The sequence below is a fragment of the Anopheles marshallii genome, chromosome 3, assembly GCF_943734725.1.
Source record: "Anopheles marshallii chromosome 3, idAnoMarsDA_429_01, whole genome shotgun sequence".
NCBI lineage: Eukaryota > Metazoa > Arthropoda > Insecta > Diptera > Culicidae > Anopheles > Anopheles marshallii.
Genome location: NC_071327.1, coordinates 73,002,921 through 73,015,822, shown reverse-complemented (window position 1 = coordinate 73,015,822; position 12,902 = coordinate 73,002,921). Strand labels below are relative to the sequence as shown.

At 45.8% G+C, this 12,902-nt stretch overlaps 1 protein-coding gene across 1 annotated transcript; it reads left to right on the top strand.

The window, feature by feature from the left end:
* Positions 1 to 318: 318 nt before the first annotated feature.
* Positions 319 to 12,182, top strand: LOC128711920 (A disintegrin and metalloproteinase with thrombospondin motifs adt-1). Its single transcript, XM_053806812.1, has 13 exons — positions 319 to 483; positions 7,488 to 7,560; positions 7,995 to 8,090; positions 8,180 to 9,104; positions 9,167 to 9,295; positions 9,363 to 9,612; positions 9,684 to 9,970; positions 10,037 to 10,088; positions 10,654 to 11,104; positions 11,168 to 11,424; positions 11,510 to 11,773; positions 11,858 to 12,053; positions 12,127 to 12,182. Exons 1-13 carry the CDS (start codon positions 319 to 321, stop codon positions 12,180 to 12,182), a joined length of 3,201 nt encoding a protein of 1,066 aa, XP_053662787.1.
* Positions 12,183 to 12,902: the final 720 nt, after the last annotated feature.

Sequence of the window (12,902 nt, the reverse complement as noted above, 5' to 3'; positions counted from 1 at the left end):
TGCTGACAGGAAAAGTCACTCATGTAGAATCTAATCGTATTATGTAGTGGACGACCCTAGCGGGGGTGCTTTACCGCGCAGAGAGTCCTCGTCGCAGACTTTCCGTCCGAGTGGGCTGAAGGAAGTGAAATTAAAAATGAAGATTGTATAATAACGGGCCCAACCGAACGGTACCTGGAAGGAGTTACGCCGTGAAAACGCAAGCGCGGGAGGTGGGTGCGCGTAGATGGTGCCGCTTTCCCGGTTCCCAAATGCAAAAGTGCAAACCGCGCCGCGATAGATGTCATCGAATGCCGAACGCTGTGTGAAAAGTGAAAAATGCGGCAACCACCACTGCAACCGTGGCGCACAGCTGTAGGAAGCGTTCGGGTGCAGATCGTTGTACTGCTGGCGCTAATCTTGATAGTGGCACGCAACCACCCCGTCCGCTGTCTGCATTTGCAGGTGGAAAAAGTGAACCACTTACTGTTGGATAATGCAAAGGTGAGAAGAACTATGTTGCTTTCGCTGGGTGATGCACCTTTTTGTTTTAATTGACTAGCTTTGCATATCTCACTATCGAAACATTACACGATTTGCATGTATGTATATTTAATGAATTATTTTATTTTATTCAAAAATACTCAAAATATAATAAGAAAAACAATCGATTGAGGAAGAGGTTTAAAATGGCGAGGTCAACCAAGGACTGGCTTAAAGACGGCACCTTCAATCTTCATACTATGTAACCCTCGAAGACGGTTACGGTAGCATTGAGCAGCAGCTTGAGGAAGTCTTTATTTCCTTCCATTGTTTCGTCTCCATTTAACGGAAGCTTAGAGTCTCATCATTATTATTGGACCACTTCCTTTCCAAGCAATGTTGGATGTTATGGATGTTATGGGAAATGTGTTTTTTAAATTATCTTACCAGCCTTACGATCTGTTTGCAGAAGTTGCTCAGGGCTGTCAGTGTCCTACCTTTGTAAATTGTGGAGGAGATATATCGGTAACATCGTTATTGAAAACTAAATTTATCAAACAACATTTTGCAAATCGGTATCCACAAATTCTCGTGGACCATGAAAAGCTTTAGATTAGAATTGTCCATCCACATTTTTGATTTTACTGACAAAATGTCCATAAACTACCAGCCAATATTGTTCTTTTACAATTGAAACTTATAACAGCAAATATGTTACAAAATTGTATTGTTCAATATCCAGCTCTACTAGTTGCTAGTTTTAGCCGCGGTCCGGTGGTGTATAGGTAGCAGCGCCGGTCTTCACACGGCAGAAGGGAGACAAAATCCCATTCGGTTCGTTCTCCCGTGGCTTGGACTGACTATCCGGCTACATGATAAAACAAGTCGAGACGGGTCTGGCCGTCCAAATGATTTCCAATCCCAATGATTTAATGTTCAATGTTTTCCAATGATGTAAGACGAGAAAAGCACCTGGACCCGAAGCAGTAAGCGTTGCTCCTTCGGGACAAGGATCAGGCTCCTAGTGATGCGTGCCTAAGTCAGGGATGGTTGTTCTCGCCAAGCCGTCAAGAGTCTATCGTTACCTTTCATATTATTTTGAGTCTAGTAACTAAGTGTGTGTAATAACGATAAACTTTATACAAGATCTAGTAACTACCAACTCCGTAATTTAAACAGCTTATTTTGCCTTATTGGCAGAAGTCCTCAAGAGGTGTAGGCCTGCCAATCCTAGTTTTTCTTAACTTTTTTAAAACCCGTAGCGGTACGGAAGTTTGTTTCTGATGGGATTTTGGACCGATTCTGTCGTGTTATAACCGGCGCTGCTACCAACTACACCAACAGGTGGCCTCAATTCAAACAGCTAACGTAACCAAAAACTCATCCCAAAGCACCTGTTTTCCGCCATCTGATTGAATCTCTCTCTTATAAACATAATTAAGATAAATCAATACTATAATAAAAACCGTCTGTGAAAAACTTGAAATTTATAACTTTGATAAACTGAAAATCTTACCCCAGCAGCACCTGCAACATTGTTGCCCATGTATCAATCTAATTGAGAGCCTAGTTTTGTCGCCCTCCCCCACCTGCACCACATGGAAAACTCCCGCCCGTGTTCATATTGTCCATCCGTGCGAACGCCACGCACCGGATAATGGTGGTCCCATTGCCCACCGTCGGCCCGATCCGTACGCATCGATTTAGAACGACCGCACCGCAAACCGGTCAGCATCGGTGGGTTTCATTGACCTGAATTCTAATTACACGCGGACCGGAGTGCCGCCCGATTGTCACACAGCACACAGAAAGCAACTCCATCGGACTCCATCGATAATCGGATGCCAAATGCTGTTCGCGAATTTTGCGACTCGCGAGTGCGTGCGCCAGTCAACGGCACCGTAATCGATCACAATTATTCACTCAAACAAATTTGTTTGATGGTGGGCTGTAAATTGTCACACTTATCACTAATACGTACGGGTTTTTATGTGACGAATCGGTGTTTGCTTTACAGCCCCTAAACGAAACGGTTAACCCAAGTGCCATTCAACTTTGGTGTTGGAAACATAATTTCGCTACGCTTCGGTCGTAGGCAAACACAAACACACCGCGTGGTTCTGGCCGGTGAGATACAATTTAGGGTTAACATTTTGACACTTGCCAAACAGCGAGAACGAATAAGAATAACCACGGCGGGGGGGAATACAATAGTTACGGGATTTGTATAATTTGAATGTCAAAAGGCACCGTGAGCGAAGAACCCGAAGGTGGAAGGCCGGGCTGGTTTTGTTTGCTGTTTTGTCACACTTTCTCGAGCTCATTTCGGTTCTAGTGAAGGTGATTCTTGGAGTTTTTGAATGTTAATGCATGCTTTGTTTCGAAACCCAGCCCGTAAAATGGTGGATGTGAACTTGAAAAGCGCTGGCCGGGTTGGTGGTTAACCATGGTCCATTTTCCCCTGCGCCTGTTGCCTTCCATCAATCCAGCACACGTAAGGTATGTTTTTTTTCCAATCTGCGTATTAACAAAACCAACACACTTTTCACGCTAAAAATTTCAATTAAATCCCAGCGCATCCCAACACTAGCCTGATATGTTTTCACCTCGTTATGAAGATATGTTGCGCCGGGCAAAACCATGAAATCAAAGAATCCCCCCCGCTCGCGATGGGGGACCCGTCAAGCATAGCCATAAAGAGATCGTTAAAAGTGAAATGTGTTTGGCAATGTTTGGCACCATTAGGTTTTATCGCATCGTGGCATTGTTGCCTTTTTTTTTCGTCTGGTTGCGAACACGCCGTAATGGTTTTGCATTTAAAGTCGCGAATCAACGGCGAGCCTCTTGATTTGATTTATCACGATACTGCCATCTGCCAACCGGTGTGAATCGGAGTGTTTGCGCATGTGGCGCCAAACGGCCAATGTAAATCCGCTCAAATAGACCAACCACCCGAAACCCTTCTAAATGTATCTTCCCAAACAGCATCGCAAAGGGGGTGGGAAAGGCACGAGGGCAGGGGAGAGGGGGGGGGGGGGTTTATCTGTCTCAGCTTAATTACCAACGAACGCATTCGCACCCTTAACCCACGGTGGGCCGGAAGGTGGCCAAAACAGCGCCAAGAAGAGACGCTGTTTGCGCAACTTGCACTATAAAAACCGCCCAAAAACGCAGTCTTTCGAAAGAACGCAGCGACGAACCTTTTTAGATGGTATCGCGAGCAAGACCGAGAGCGAGAGAGAGAGAGAGAGGGAGAGCAAAACATGTGCTAATGCTGTCTCGTGTGCCGAGGCGTGCTAAATGGTGTGACCGGGTAAGCCACAAAAAAAAACGTACCAAACAGTGGTTCGCAACATCTTCGCTATTTGAATGTGCTCATCGCCACCGTCAATGGGACGGCTACTTACATCAGAATGTGAATTAAAGAAGGAACAACCTCGACAACCAGTAGTAATTACTTTAGTTTCCCATCCAGCAGACAACATCTGTGGCGCCTCAATGAAAAGGGAAAAAAAGAGTTCAACCTCCCCCATCCACCCGAAAAGTGGTCCTATTGCTGTACCACGATGTGACACTCAAATGTAACTCTTCCCCCTTCTGACTCTACCCCCCCCCCCCCCCCCCCCCCCCGCCCCCCTGGAAAAAGGAGCCATGAAGCTTGTTTGTAGTCGGGTGACTTTAGGATCTTTCTTGCTCGATCGTACGCAAAAGGAATGCACAATTATATATGTGTTTATTGCTTCACTGAGTTTTCCACCCATTGCCGGGCGGGTTTGGTTGCATTTGCTGCTTTCAGCCGTCCTACGTCCAACCAGAACGTGCCCGGTGTGGACCCGATACCCACGGTGATCCGGTACCGGCGCGTGTGGCGTCAACCGTAACCGCAAGCGCGTGATGCTAGATGACCGATGATCGCCGGTAATGATTTGTAATGGTTACATCGGGCGCAGGTCACGATAGCACATCGCTCTACAATCGGCCGCTTCACGCATTAATGTGTGTTGTTCGCTCTCTTTTTTGTTCCTGCTGTCTAAACCTTTGCACCGCCGCGGGACATGGGAGATGCGTTCAATCGCGACGCAAATCCAGCGAAAAGCGAAATTGTAACATATATACACTGTGTGTGTTTTTTTTTCTCTGCCTAGTTTTGTTTGCCTTTTACTATAGCCTTTCTACGGAAAAATTACTACAAAATCGTAACGCCGGCTACATGCACATTGCCCAGCCTGCCTAATTTATGCGCGGTTTACTGCACACGGCACCGTTTGTCACTGCGCGTCCGTTCCCATTGCGCATTGTGCGCTCAAAAGGGTGCGCGTTTCGATCGGTGGATCATCATCTTTCTTATTTAAATTTTCATTATCACCTCCCGAACAGTGGGCCGCATTGGATGGATCGTTACGGCCGGCCGTGCTAGAAACGTTGGTCCTCAGCTGGCGGTGGTTTTGTTTTACACCCGTGTCACCTCGGCAACATTTTTGGCAAGATTTATGACCCTGAGCTGACCTAGAAGAGAATTTAGCCTAGAATAAGCGCGAGGGGGGGAATTGTTTGGAGTCTGTTTGTGCGTGAGAGAAACAAAAAACAACAAACAAACTGGGAACCATTTAGAACGTGCTTCCGGGTTTATAGTTTATGTGGCTATGGGCGGCATAGGTTCTCCTCGCTTTTGGATGACCTTTACAAATCAGATGCGCGGTGGTTTTACTTTTCAACTGTTGGTCTAGGCTAATTTAGGCTGCTGGTAGAAGCATTCATTCAAGGCAATCTGTTATGTCCATGCTTTGTCCAGTGAGTTTAGCGTTCTTGATTAATATTTATGCTTTAATTGGGAGATTCGATGCAGACATCTGAGCTTGTGCATGTACTTGAACAGTTTTACTTTAGGGCAAATGGTATTGTTTGCAAAATAGTAAGCACCAGTTTTAATTGGTCTTTGAAATATGCTCTTAAAATAGAACCGAACCATTGCTTTACATTGTTTAAATATTATTTGACTTCGAGAATCGGGGAACCGAATTACTCGGGACTCGGGACCAATTTAATGATCTGCTATGTTCTAGGATATATAGGACCACCAAATCCTTGCTCAGTGGGATTCGAATACCGAGGCACGAGACCATGAAAGTGCTGTTTAACTACAGATATCTTAATGAACAAGGACTTTAGACGCTAGGCTACTCAGCCCTTGATCTGTTGAAAGTCTTTGCGTAAGTTTACATCGTCACAATAGTCATATAAAGACAGAATATTGTAGGCAATTGAAAGAATACTATTGACTAAGATCTAATCCTTTTACCATTCATCTGTCCTTCATTACTGCTTCGAACGAATTGTCCTGCTAATATCATCCTCAAGGTGCCTTTCAGGAATTAGTTGGGGCTTTAGCGGTGGATCAATCCGCTTTGATTGATAGTTTTGGCCCCTTTTTTGAAAAGAGTTAAGAAGGAAGGAGGTGGTTGGCTTCGGGGCCCCTCTAATGTGGAGATGTGAAAAACAGATGGGCTCCCACAACTTCTAACTTTAAAGAGGCCTTATGCCAAGTGTTGAGGCCTGCTCTATCATGGTGGAGAGGGTTAAAGTGTTGCTCTTTTCGGGTTCTTTATTATACCAATGTTTCACATGTTCTTTCCTACATAACTAATTTCTTCGGGGCCCTCTACACGAGCGAGGCCTAAAAACCGGCCACCTACTTCATGAGCTATTCCAGTGTGTCCACTTTCATGCTGTGTGTTAAGCTTAGTAGTCGTCTTCTTCTTCTTCCTCCTCTTCTTCTTTGTCCGTACAACAATCTCAAGAGGTCTAGAGACCTGCCCATTGCTGGCATTCTTGGACTTTATTTAACCCTTAGCTGGATAGTCCGTCCTGCGTACGCGGGATTGGTCCGGATTGGATTTTGAGCCGGTCTTGTCGTGTAAAAACCGATGCCGCTACCAAATAGACCATCGAACCGCCCCAAACCTTGTGAGTCCAAACTGATATTAGTGCTGTAAAGAGAGCAAATGTTCTTTATCCATTATATTTGCTTCTTGATCATAAAGAGCAATTAGGTCATATCTGTCGTTTGTGGCTAACTAGATTTGATATTTAAAATTAATATTAGTCAGTTACCGTCATAGCGATAGTCAGTCATTTATCGCTATAGTAGAAGGATTCGCATGGGATTTGGTCCAGCCATACCACCAAGTTGCCCAAGACATTTGAATATCACTGCATTTCTTAATTGTCTTGTAGCATGAATAGCCTGATACCGCATCAGACTCACAAGGATCCGAGAAAAAAATGCACTAATAATAGAAAAGGGAATGTTTCAATAGGCGATACTATTGTATCGCCAGCTCCCATTCAATAGCAACTATTTGCTAGTGTAATGTGGTCGTGTAAAAATGCTAAATTAAATTAATCTCCCTATCAATTGCGGAGAGATGCTGTCAAGATGTACCATCGGTTGAAACAAATATAGGAGAAAGGCCATATGCTAATGGAAAATCTCGGGTCTTCGCACTCGCCTAACCTCCATAGCCAACAGACCATTGCACAATGCACATTCATCAAACGGCACACAATGCATCCGTGGCCCAAGAAGGAAAAGAAATGTGTCCTAACCATTCTTTCACCGCACACACACGCACGCGCATCTTTCTTCTTTTCTCCAACATTCCAACGCAAAGGGGGAAAAAAAAACTTTCTTCCATCTGTCCGATGCGCCCGTCCGCAGAATGTTTGGCGCACCGGCGGTTTTCTCATGAGCCGAAACAGTAGCGCCGTACAATATATGCCGCAAATATGCAACAGGGCGGCAAACGATACTCATTAGACACCGGGCGGAATGTACCATTGATACCCAGGCTCAGGCGCTGGGTTATCGGTGGGGTGGGACACGCGGACACACCCGTGTGTGTGGAGGGGGGGGAAGGGGAAGTGAGGCGAAGGGTTGGGCATTGTTTGTTAATGTGGGTATTGCATGAATTTTAACCTACAAATTGGCCGATCGTTTCTGTTACCGTCCCGTTCTTTTGTTGCAGATCGATGAAAGGAATTTGCATAATTTTCTCGAGGAACATGAGCAACTGCTGCTGTTTGGTGATCGCAGAACTGGTACGTATGATGCATGGTACATTCGGCCGCGAGGTGTCACGGTTGCAACAGTACGCGCGGATGGCAAATCTGCCGACGAGTCGTGTCGGGATCGTATTGACACACCTTCCGGTTCGATACGACTTCGACATCTCCCTCGTACATGTGCACACCGTGTTAGACATTTTCGAACGGTAACTTGAAGAAGCTGGCGAATGTAACCCCTCACCACCCCCAAAACAAAAAAAAAACAAGTTCAATCCAAGATTTCGTTGTGTGCCAGAGTTCAAGTTCATGCTTATTGAGCAAAGCAATAGGTTGTCGAAGAGCTTTTGTGATCCGCAACCGTGTAGTACAACCGTCGATAAATACGGTTTGATACGGTTTTGCAACCATTGCACCGACGCCAAACCATTGTTCCAAACCGATTTCAATGTTCGCTAATTGTCTTGCAGATGATTTCAAGATTGTTAATGTGCGGCAAAGAAAACGTGAAAGCAGGTCATCGCCGGGCAGTGGGTTCCTGCAGTTCAACATCAGCAACGGTCCCGGTAAGTGTCGCCGCACTGTTTCGTGGCGCGATCGACAGACGTAACGTCGCCGTTGCATTAAACATCTCTTCCATTCACGATCGTTCCAGGGGACAACTTTTCACTGCGCTTGCAAAAGTCTGATATACTAATAGACGATTCGTTTGCTTTTATCGAAAGCTACGATAATGCGACCCAGCTGCTGGATGATGCTTACGATCGTGTGCTTAGGTATCGGGACTGTTTTTACCGCAACGAACGGGCGGCGTTCGATCTGTGCGAGGGAAGTGTGCGCGGTTTGATACGCGGCAATGAGAGTGATATCGTTGTACATCCGCTGCCGGAAAGATTCGGCACCGGAGCACATATAATTTTAAATAGGAACCAAACGCACCCCGACGGAGGTAACGCCGATGGGAACCGTTCCAATATTATGTTCGAACCAGAGATGACCGAACCAACCCGACGACCGCCGGTATCTTATCGGCCGAATCAACCCCGACCGAAGCGTCACGTCAACTCGAACCACAACGCCAAGGTGCCGGATGTGCTGCACATCGAGACGGCGATCTTCATCGACAAGGATCTGTACCGGCATATGTCGAAAAACTATCCCAAAAACACCGAAACCCATCTGATACGCTTCGTGCTGGCAATGATAAACGGTGTGCAGCTGCTGTACAATCACCCATCGTTGGGCCATCCGATCAACTTCATTCTCAAGCGGCTGGAAATCTTACACAACGACCCGAAGGATCTACGCCGATCGAGCGATATCGACATCTATCTGAACAGCTTCTGCGGCTGGCAGCGAAAGATGAACCCAATATCGGACGCGGACCCGGTGCACTTTGACCACGCGGTCATACTTACCGGGCTGGATCTGTTTGTGGTGAGCAAGAATGGTAAGGTGAGCAACCAGGTGGTCGGTTTGGCACCGGTCGCCGGTATGTGTACGATCACGTCAAGCTGCACGATCAACGAGGGAAAGCACTTCGAGAGTGTGTTCGTGGTGGCGCATGAAATTGGACACAAGTGAGTTGGTTTTTCAGAGCCTTTTCATTATGATCTTCGAGTGCACTTTCAATGATTTTTAGCTTGGGAATGCGCCATGACACCTCGGATAACAATTGCGACCCTAGCCTGTACATAATGTCACCGACGTTGGGAAGCGGCAAGATCACGTGGTCATCCTGCAGTCGGAACTATTTGAACACATTTCTAAAGTGAGTTTGAAATGCCCGTTGTACTGATCCACACGCAGAACTCAAATGTTACGCTCTTTACGTCCAGAACTACCCAAGCTACCTGTCTCTTCGACCGTGGACACTACGGATCAACGCTCGATCACACTGGCGAGGGTAAACTGCCCGGAGAGCGGTTCGATGCCGATCAGCAGTGTCTGTTGAAGTATGGCAAAGACAGTACCCGCTCGAAAACGCAAGACTTGGCGGACATCTGCCGAGATCTGCACTGTCAGCGGGATCGATACACCTGGACATCTCATCCCGCACTGGAGGGCACGAGCTGCGGAAAGTTAATGGTAATTATCATTCTTCGTCAGCTGTAGCGCACAGTCGTCTAATTCGAACCACTTCACCGATCACTTTACAGTGGTGCAGAAGCGGAATTTGTGTATCGAAAATTCCCGGCCTAACCATACACTCCACCGGCAAACATATAACCGCGTTCAAGACGATCGACAAGAAAACATTCCTCGAGGGATTGAAATTTGCCAGCCTGCGGCAGGATATAACGCGCACGTTGAACACTATACCGACCTGGGACTCGTGGAGTGAACCGACCGAATGTGTCTCGGGTTGCTTGTACGGTGAATCGGGTCGTCTGAAGGAAGGCAGCACGGGATTACGGCAGTTTACAAGAAAGTGTCTCGACAAACGGTAAGCATCTACCGCCAAACGGACGACAGTGTTTAACGATCCCTTCCATTGCGCGTTTCATTGCAGTAAAAATTGTTCCGGATTCAGTCGTAAATATGAGACGTGCATCGCCAAACAGGTACGATTGCTTGGTGGATATATGCGAACCTTTACTTACTTACTTGTCAGTCGCTATTCGCGGTCGTGGCCTGCTGCGGGAGTCCTCTAAACTGCTTGAGCGCCGTCATCAGCCAATCAATTATCCCGGGCTTTCTGGCGGACGCCATCACTCCATCGCCTACTACGCCTCCTCTGTCCATGTGGACGACCCAAAAGAACCCTGCGGGCTGGGTCGTCCGGTGTCATTCTCATACCGTGACCAACTCACTGGAAGCCTGGCGAGTTCTAATTTGCTAATAAGATTAGTGAAACTATGGCCGACTTCAACGGTGCGCTCTCCTATCTGTACTTTACCCCGGCTTAAATCAGGATTTGTGAACAATTTACAGAAAATCCCCAATGTTTATACCTCCGGGTCTTGGAATGCCCTCTCTAGCGCTAGATTGAAAAGTAGACAAGCTAGCCCATCTTCTGGCGCATGAAACGTGGTCATTGTCTTTCGTACTAGATTGCTAGGTTCTACTCTTTACTCTAAAAATGAAATCCTTCATATTGCTATATTAATCACCCTTGTGCAATTGCAGTGTTACAACATCGCACGAACAACGATTCTGGAGTTTTCCAACCAAATTTGTGATCGTGCCAAGGAGTTCGATTCCGACATTTTTGGGTACGGTTTGCAGAAGGTCGCGGAAGATCCCGAAGACTCTTGCAAGGTATACTGCGAAACAAAGACCGGCGTACCGAAGACAAAAAGCTGGATCTATCCGGATGGTACCGCTTGCAAGATCCAGAACGGAGACTTTGATGATGCGTACTACTGTGTTAGTGGTCGGTGTGAAAAGTTTAGCTGTAATAATACCTCCAACAACTACTACCGCATCGATGGGACGCTTTGCACCGAGGTGCACCAGTACACCGAGCGGAGTGGTAACAGTATTCACCAGGAGAATGGTCGAGACTACAAAAGCTTACCGCTGAATCATAATGCTTACACAATTGACCGAAAATCGGAGAGTTCTACAACCAGAATAGGTGTGTACATTCCCACTCTTAGCAGTGCCCTCGTTCTTGATGCTATTGTTTGTATTTCTTCAGCACTGAGCAACTACACTGCACGAAAGCCCCCGGTGGACTCGGAAGGCTACAACAGCAAGGTGGAAAGCACGTACAACCGGTGGCGTGAACGACCGCCCCAACTCAACAGGTTGTCCGAGCTGCAAGGACGCAAGCACAACTGGGAGGTGAAATCGGGCTGTCATTTCAGCTGTATGGAACGCGGCAAGGGTGTGCAAATCGTGTCCTCCGCAGGTGGAACCAACACCAACATTCAGCTCTGCACTGCCAACACGATTGTTAGTGTCCTCATTACCTTATTTAAAACCATGGGGTTCCCTACTTTTTCAGGGTGAAAATTCATTTCCGTCCTTTCATCGACAGGCTTGCGATAAGGTACTATCGACGTACGAATTTGCAACACAGCTGTGCAAACGATATCAGCAGAAGGTGTTGGGTTTGTCCGGGATTGGCATGCAAATTGCACCCAGCGTTGAGGATCCGGATCGGAGCTGTCGGGTTGCCTGTCAGGACACTTTCATCAGACATCGGTTCTACCTCGTTAATGGAGAGCAAGGCCACTTTCCATTTGGGACGCGATGCAACCATAACGAATCGAACCGTTATTGCATCAATGGCAAATGTTTGGCAAGTATTTTTCGTACTGTGGTACGCGAATAATCTTTAAGCGTGTGAGCAAAGATTATGTTCAGAAATGAATGATTCTTACAGCATTTTGGCAATGACGACACGCCCGTCAACGAGTCGTACAATGCGCTACCGAACGTTCGCATTAAACGATCCATCAGTAGGACGAAAAGACATTTTGAGTACTTCACCCCAATCAACATTACCGAGCGGATAAGCCAAGAGTTTTTGGAGCATTTAATTGCCAACATCGACTTTGCTCGGGACGCCAGCGACAACAGTAACGTTGACTGACTAATGGCAAGTTGCGTTGCGAGTTTAACTAATTTTCTAACTTTCCGTTCTTACTTTAGATGCCGTTTTGGAAGAACACATTGACCTAAAAAATCCAGTCTACGTTGATCCATAAAAACTAAAGCAATTTGCGAACGTGATAGCGGGTGCATCTAGACACATGATTGCAGCGACAACATGTATGGAACTGTTTATTTATTGTCAAAGCTTTTGTAATGTAATTTATATTCTGAAGTATACCCGAAATAAAACGTCTACGATTCAGTAAAATTAAGGCAGTACATACAAAAGGCGTCCCTCACTGCAAAATATTTCCCCCCTATTTACTCTTTATGCGAAGAAATGAAAGTGGAGGTTAGGTTTTGGCTCAATACGCAAAGAAGGAATAGTGAAAGATGAAAGAATTTAGCTTTTAATGTTTCCGAATCTTCCCTGTTCCTTTACTTCTTAATGGGTTTAGCATCAAATCAAAGGCAATTGTATAATTTAAAACTGTTACAATTGTAATACAGTAAACATTCAGTAATCAGTTAAAATTCATTTAAATCAGTGCAAACTCCTTGGAGCTCATGAATCATGGATAATTCATGAATCTGAGTCCGATTCATCCAACGCTAGATTTGACACTGAACCAGAACGAGTCAAAGACCCTGAATATCAATTAATCTGGATTATTTAAAACGACTGTTATATTTTCTATTCCGCAATTCGTAAATCATGTATAAAAATAAAATAAAAACGATTAAACCCATCATTTGTTCTGTATAATGTTAAATACACGCAATACAAATACATTACTGAGTGATTAAAAATGTTACATTTCGTACACTTATAT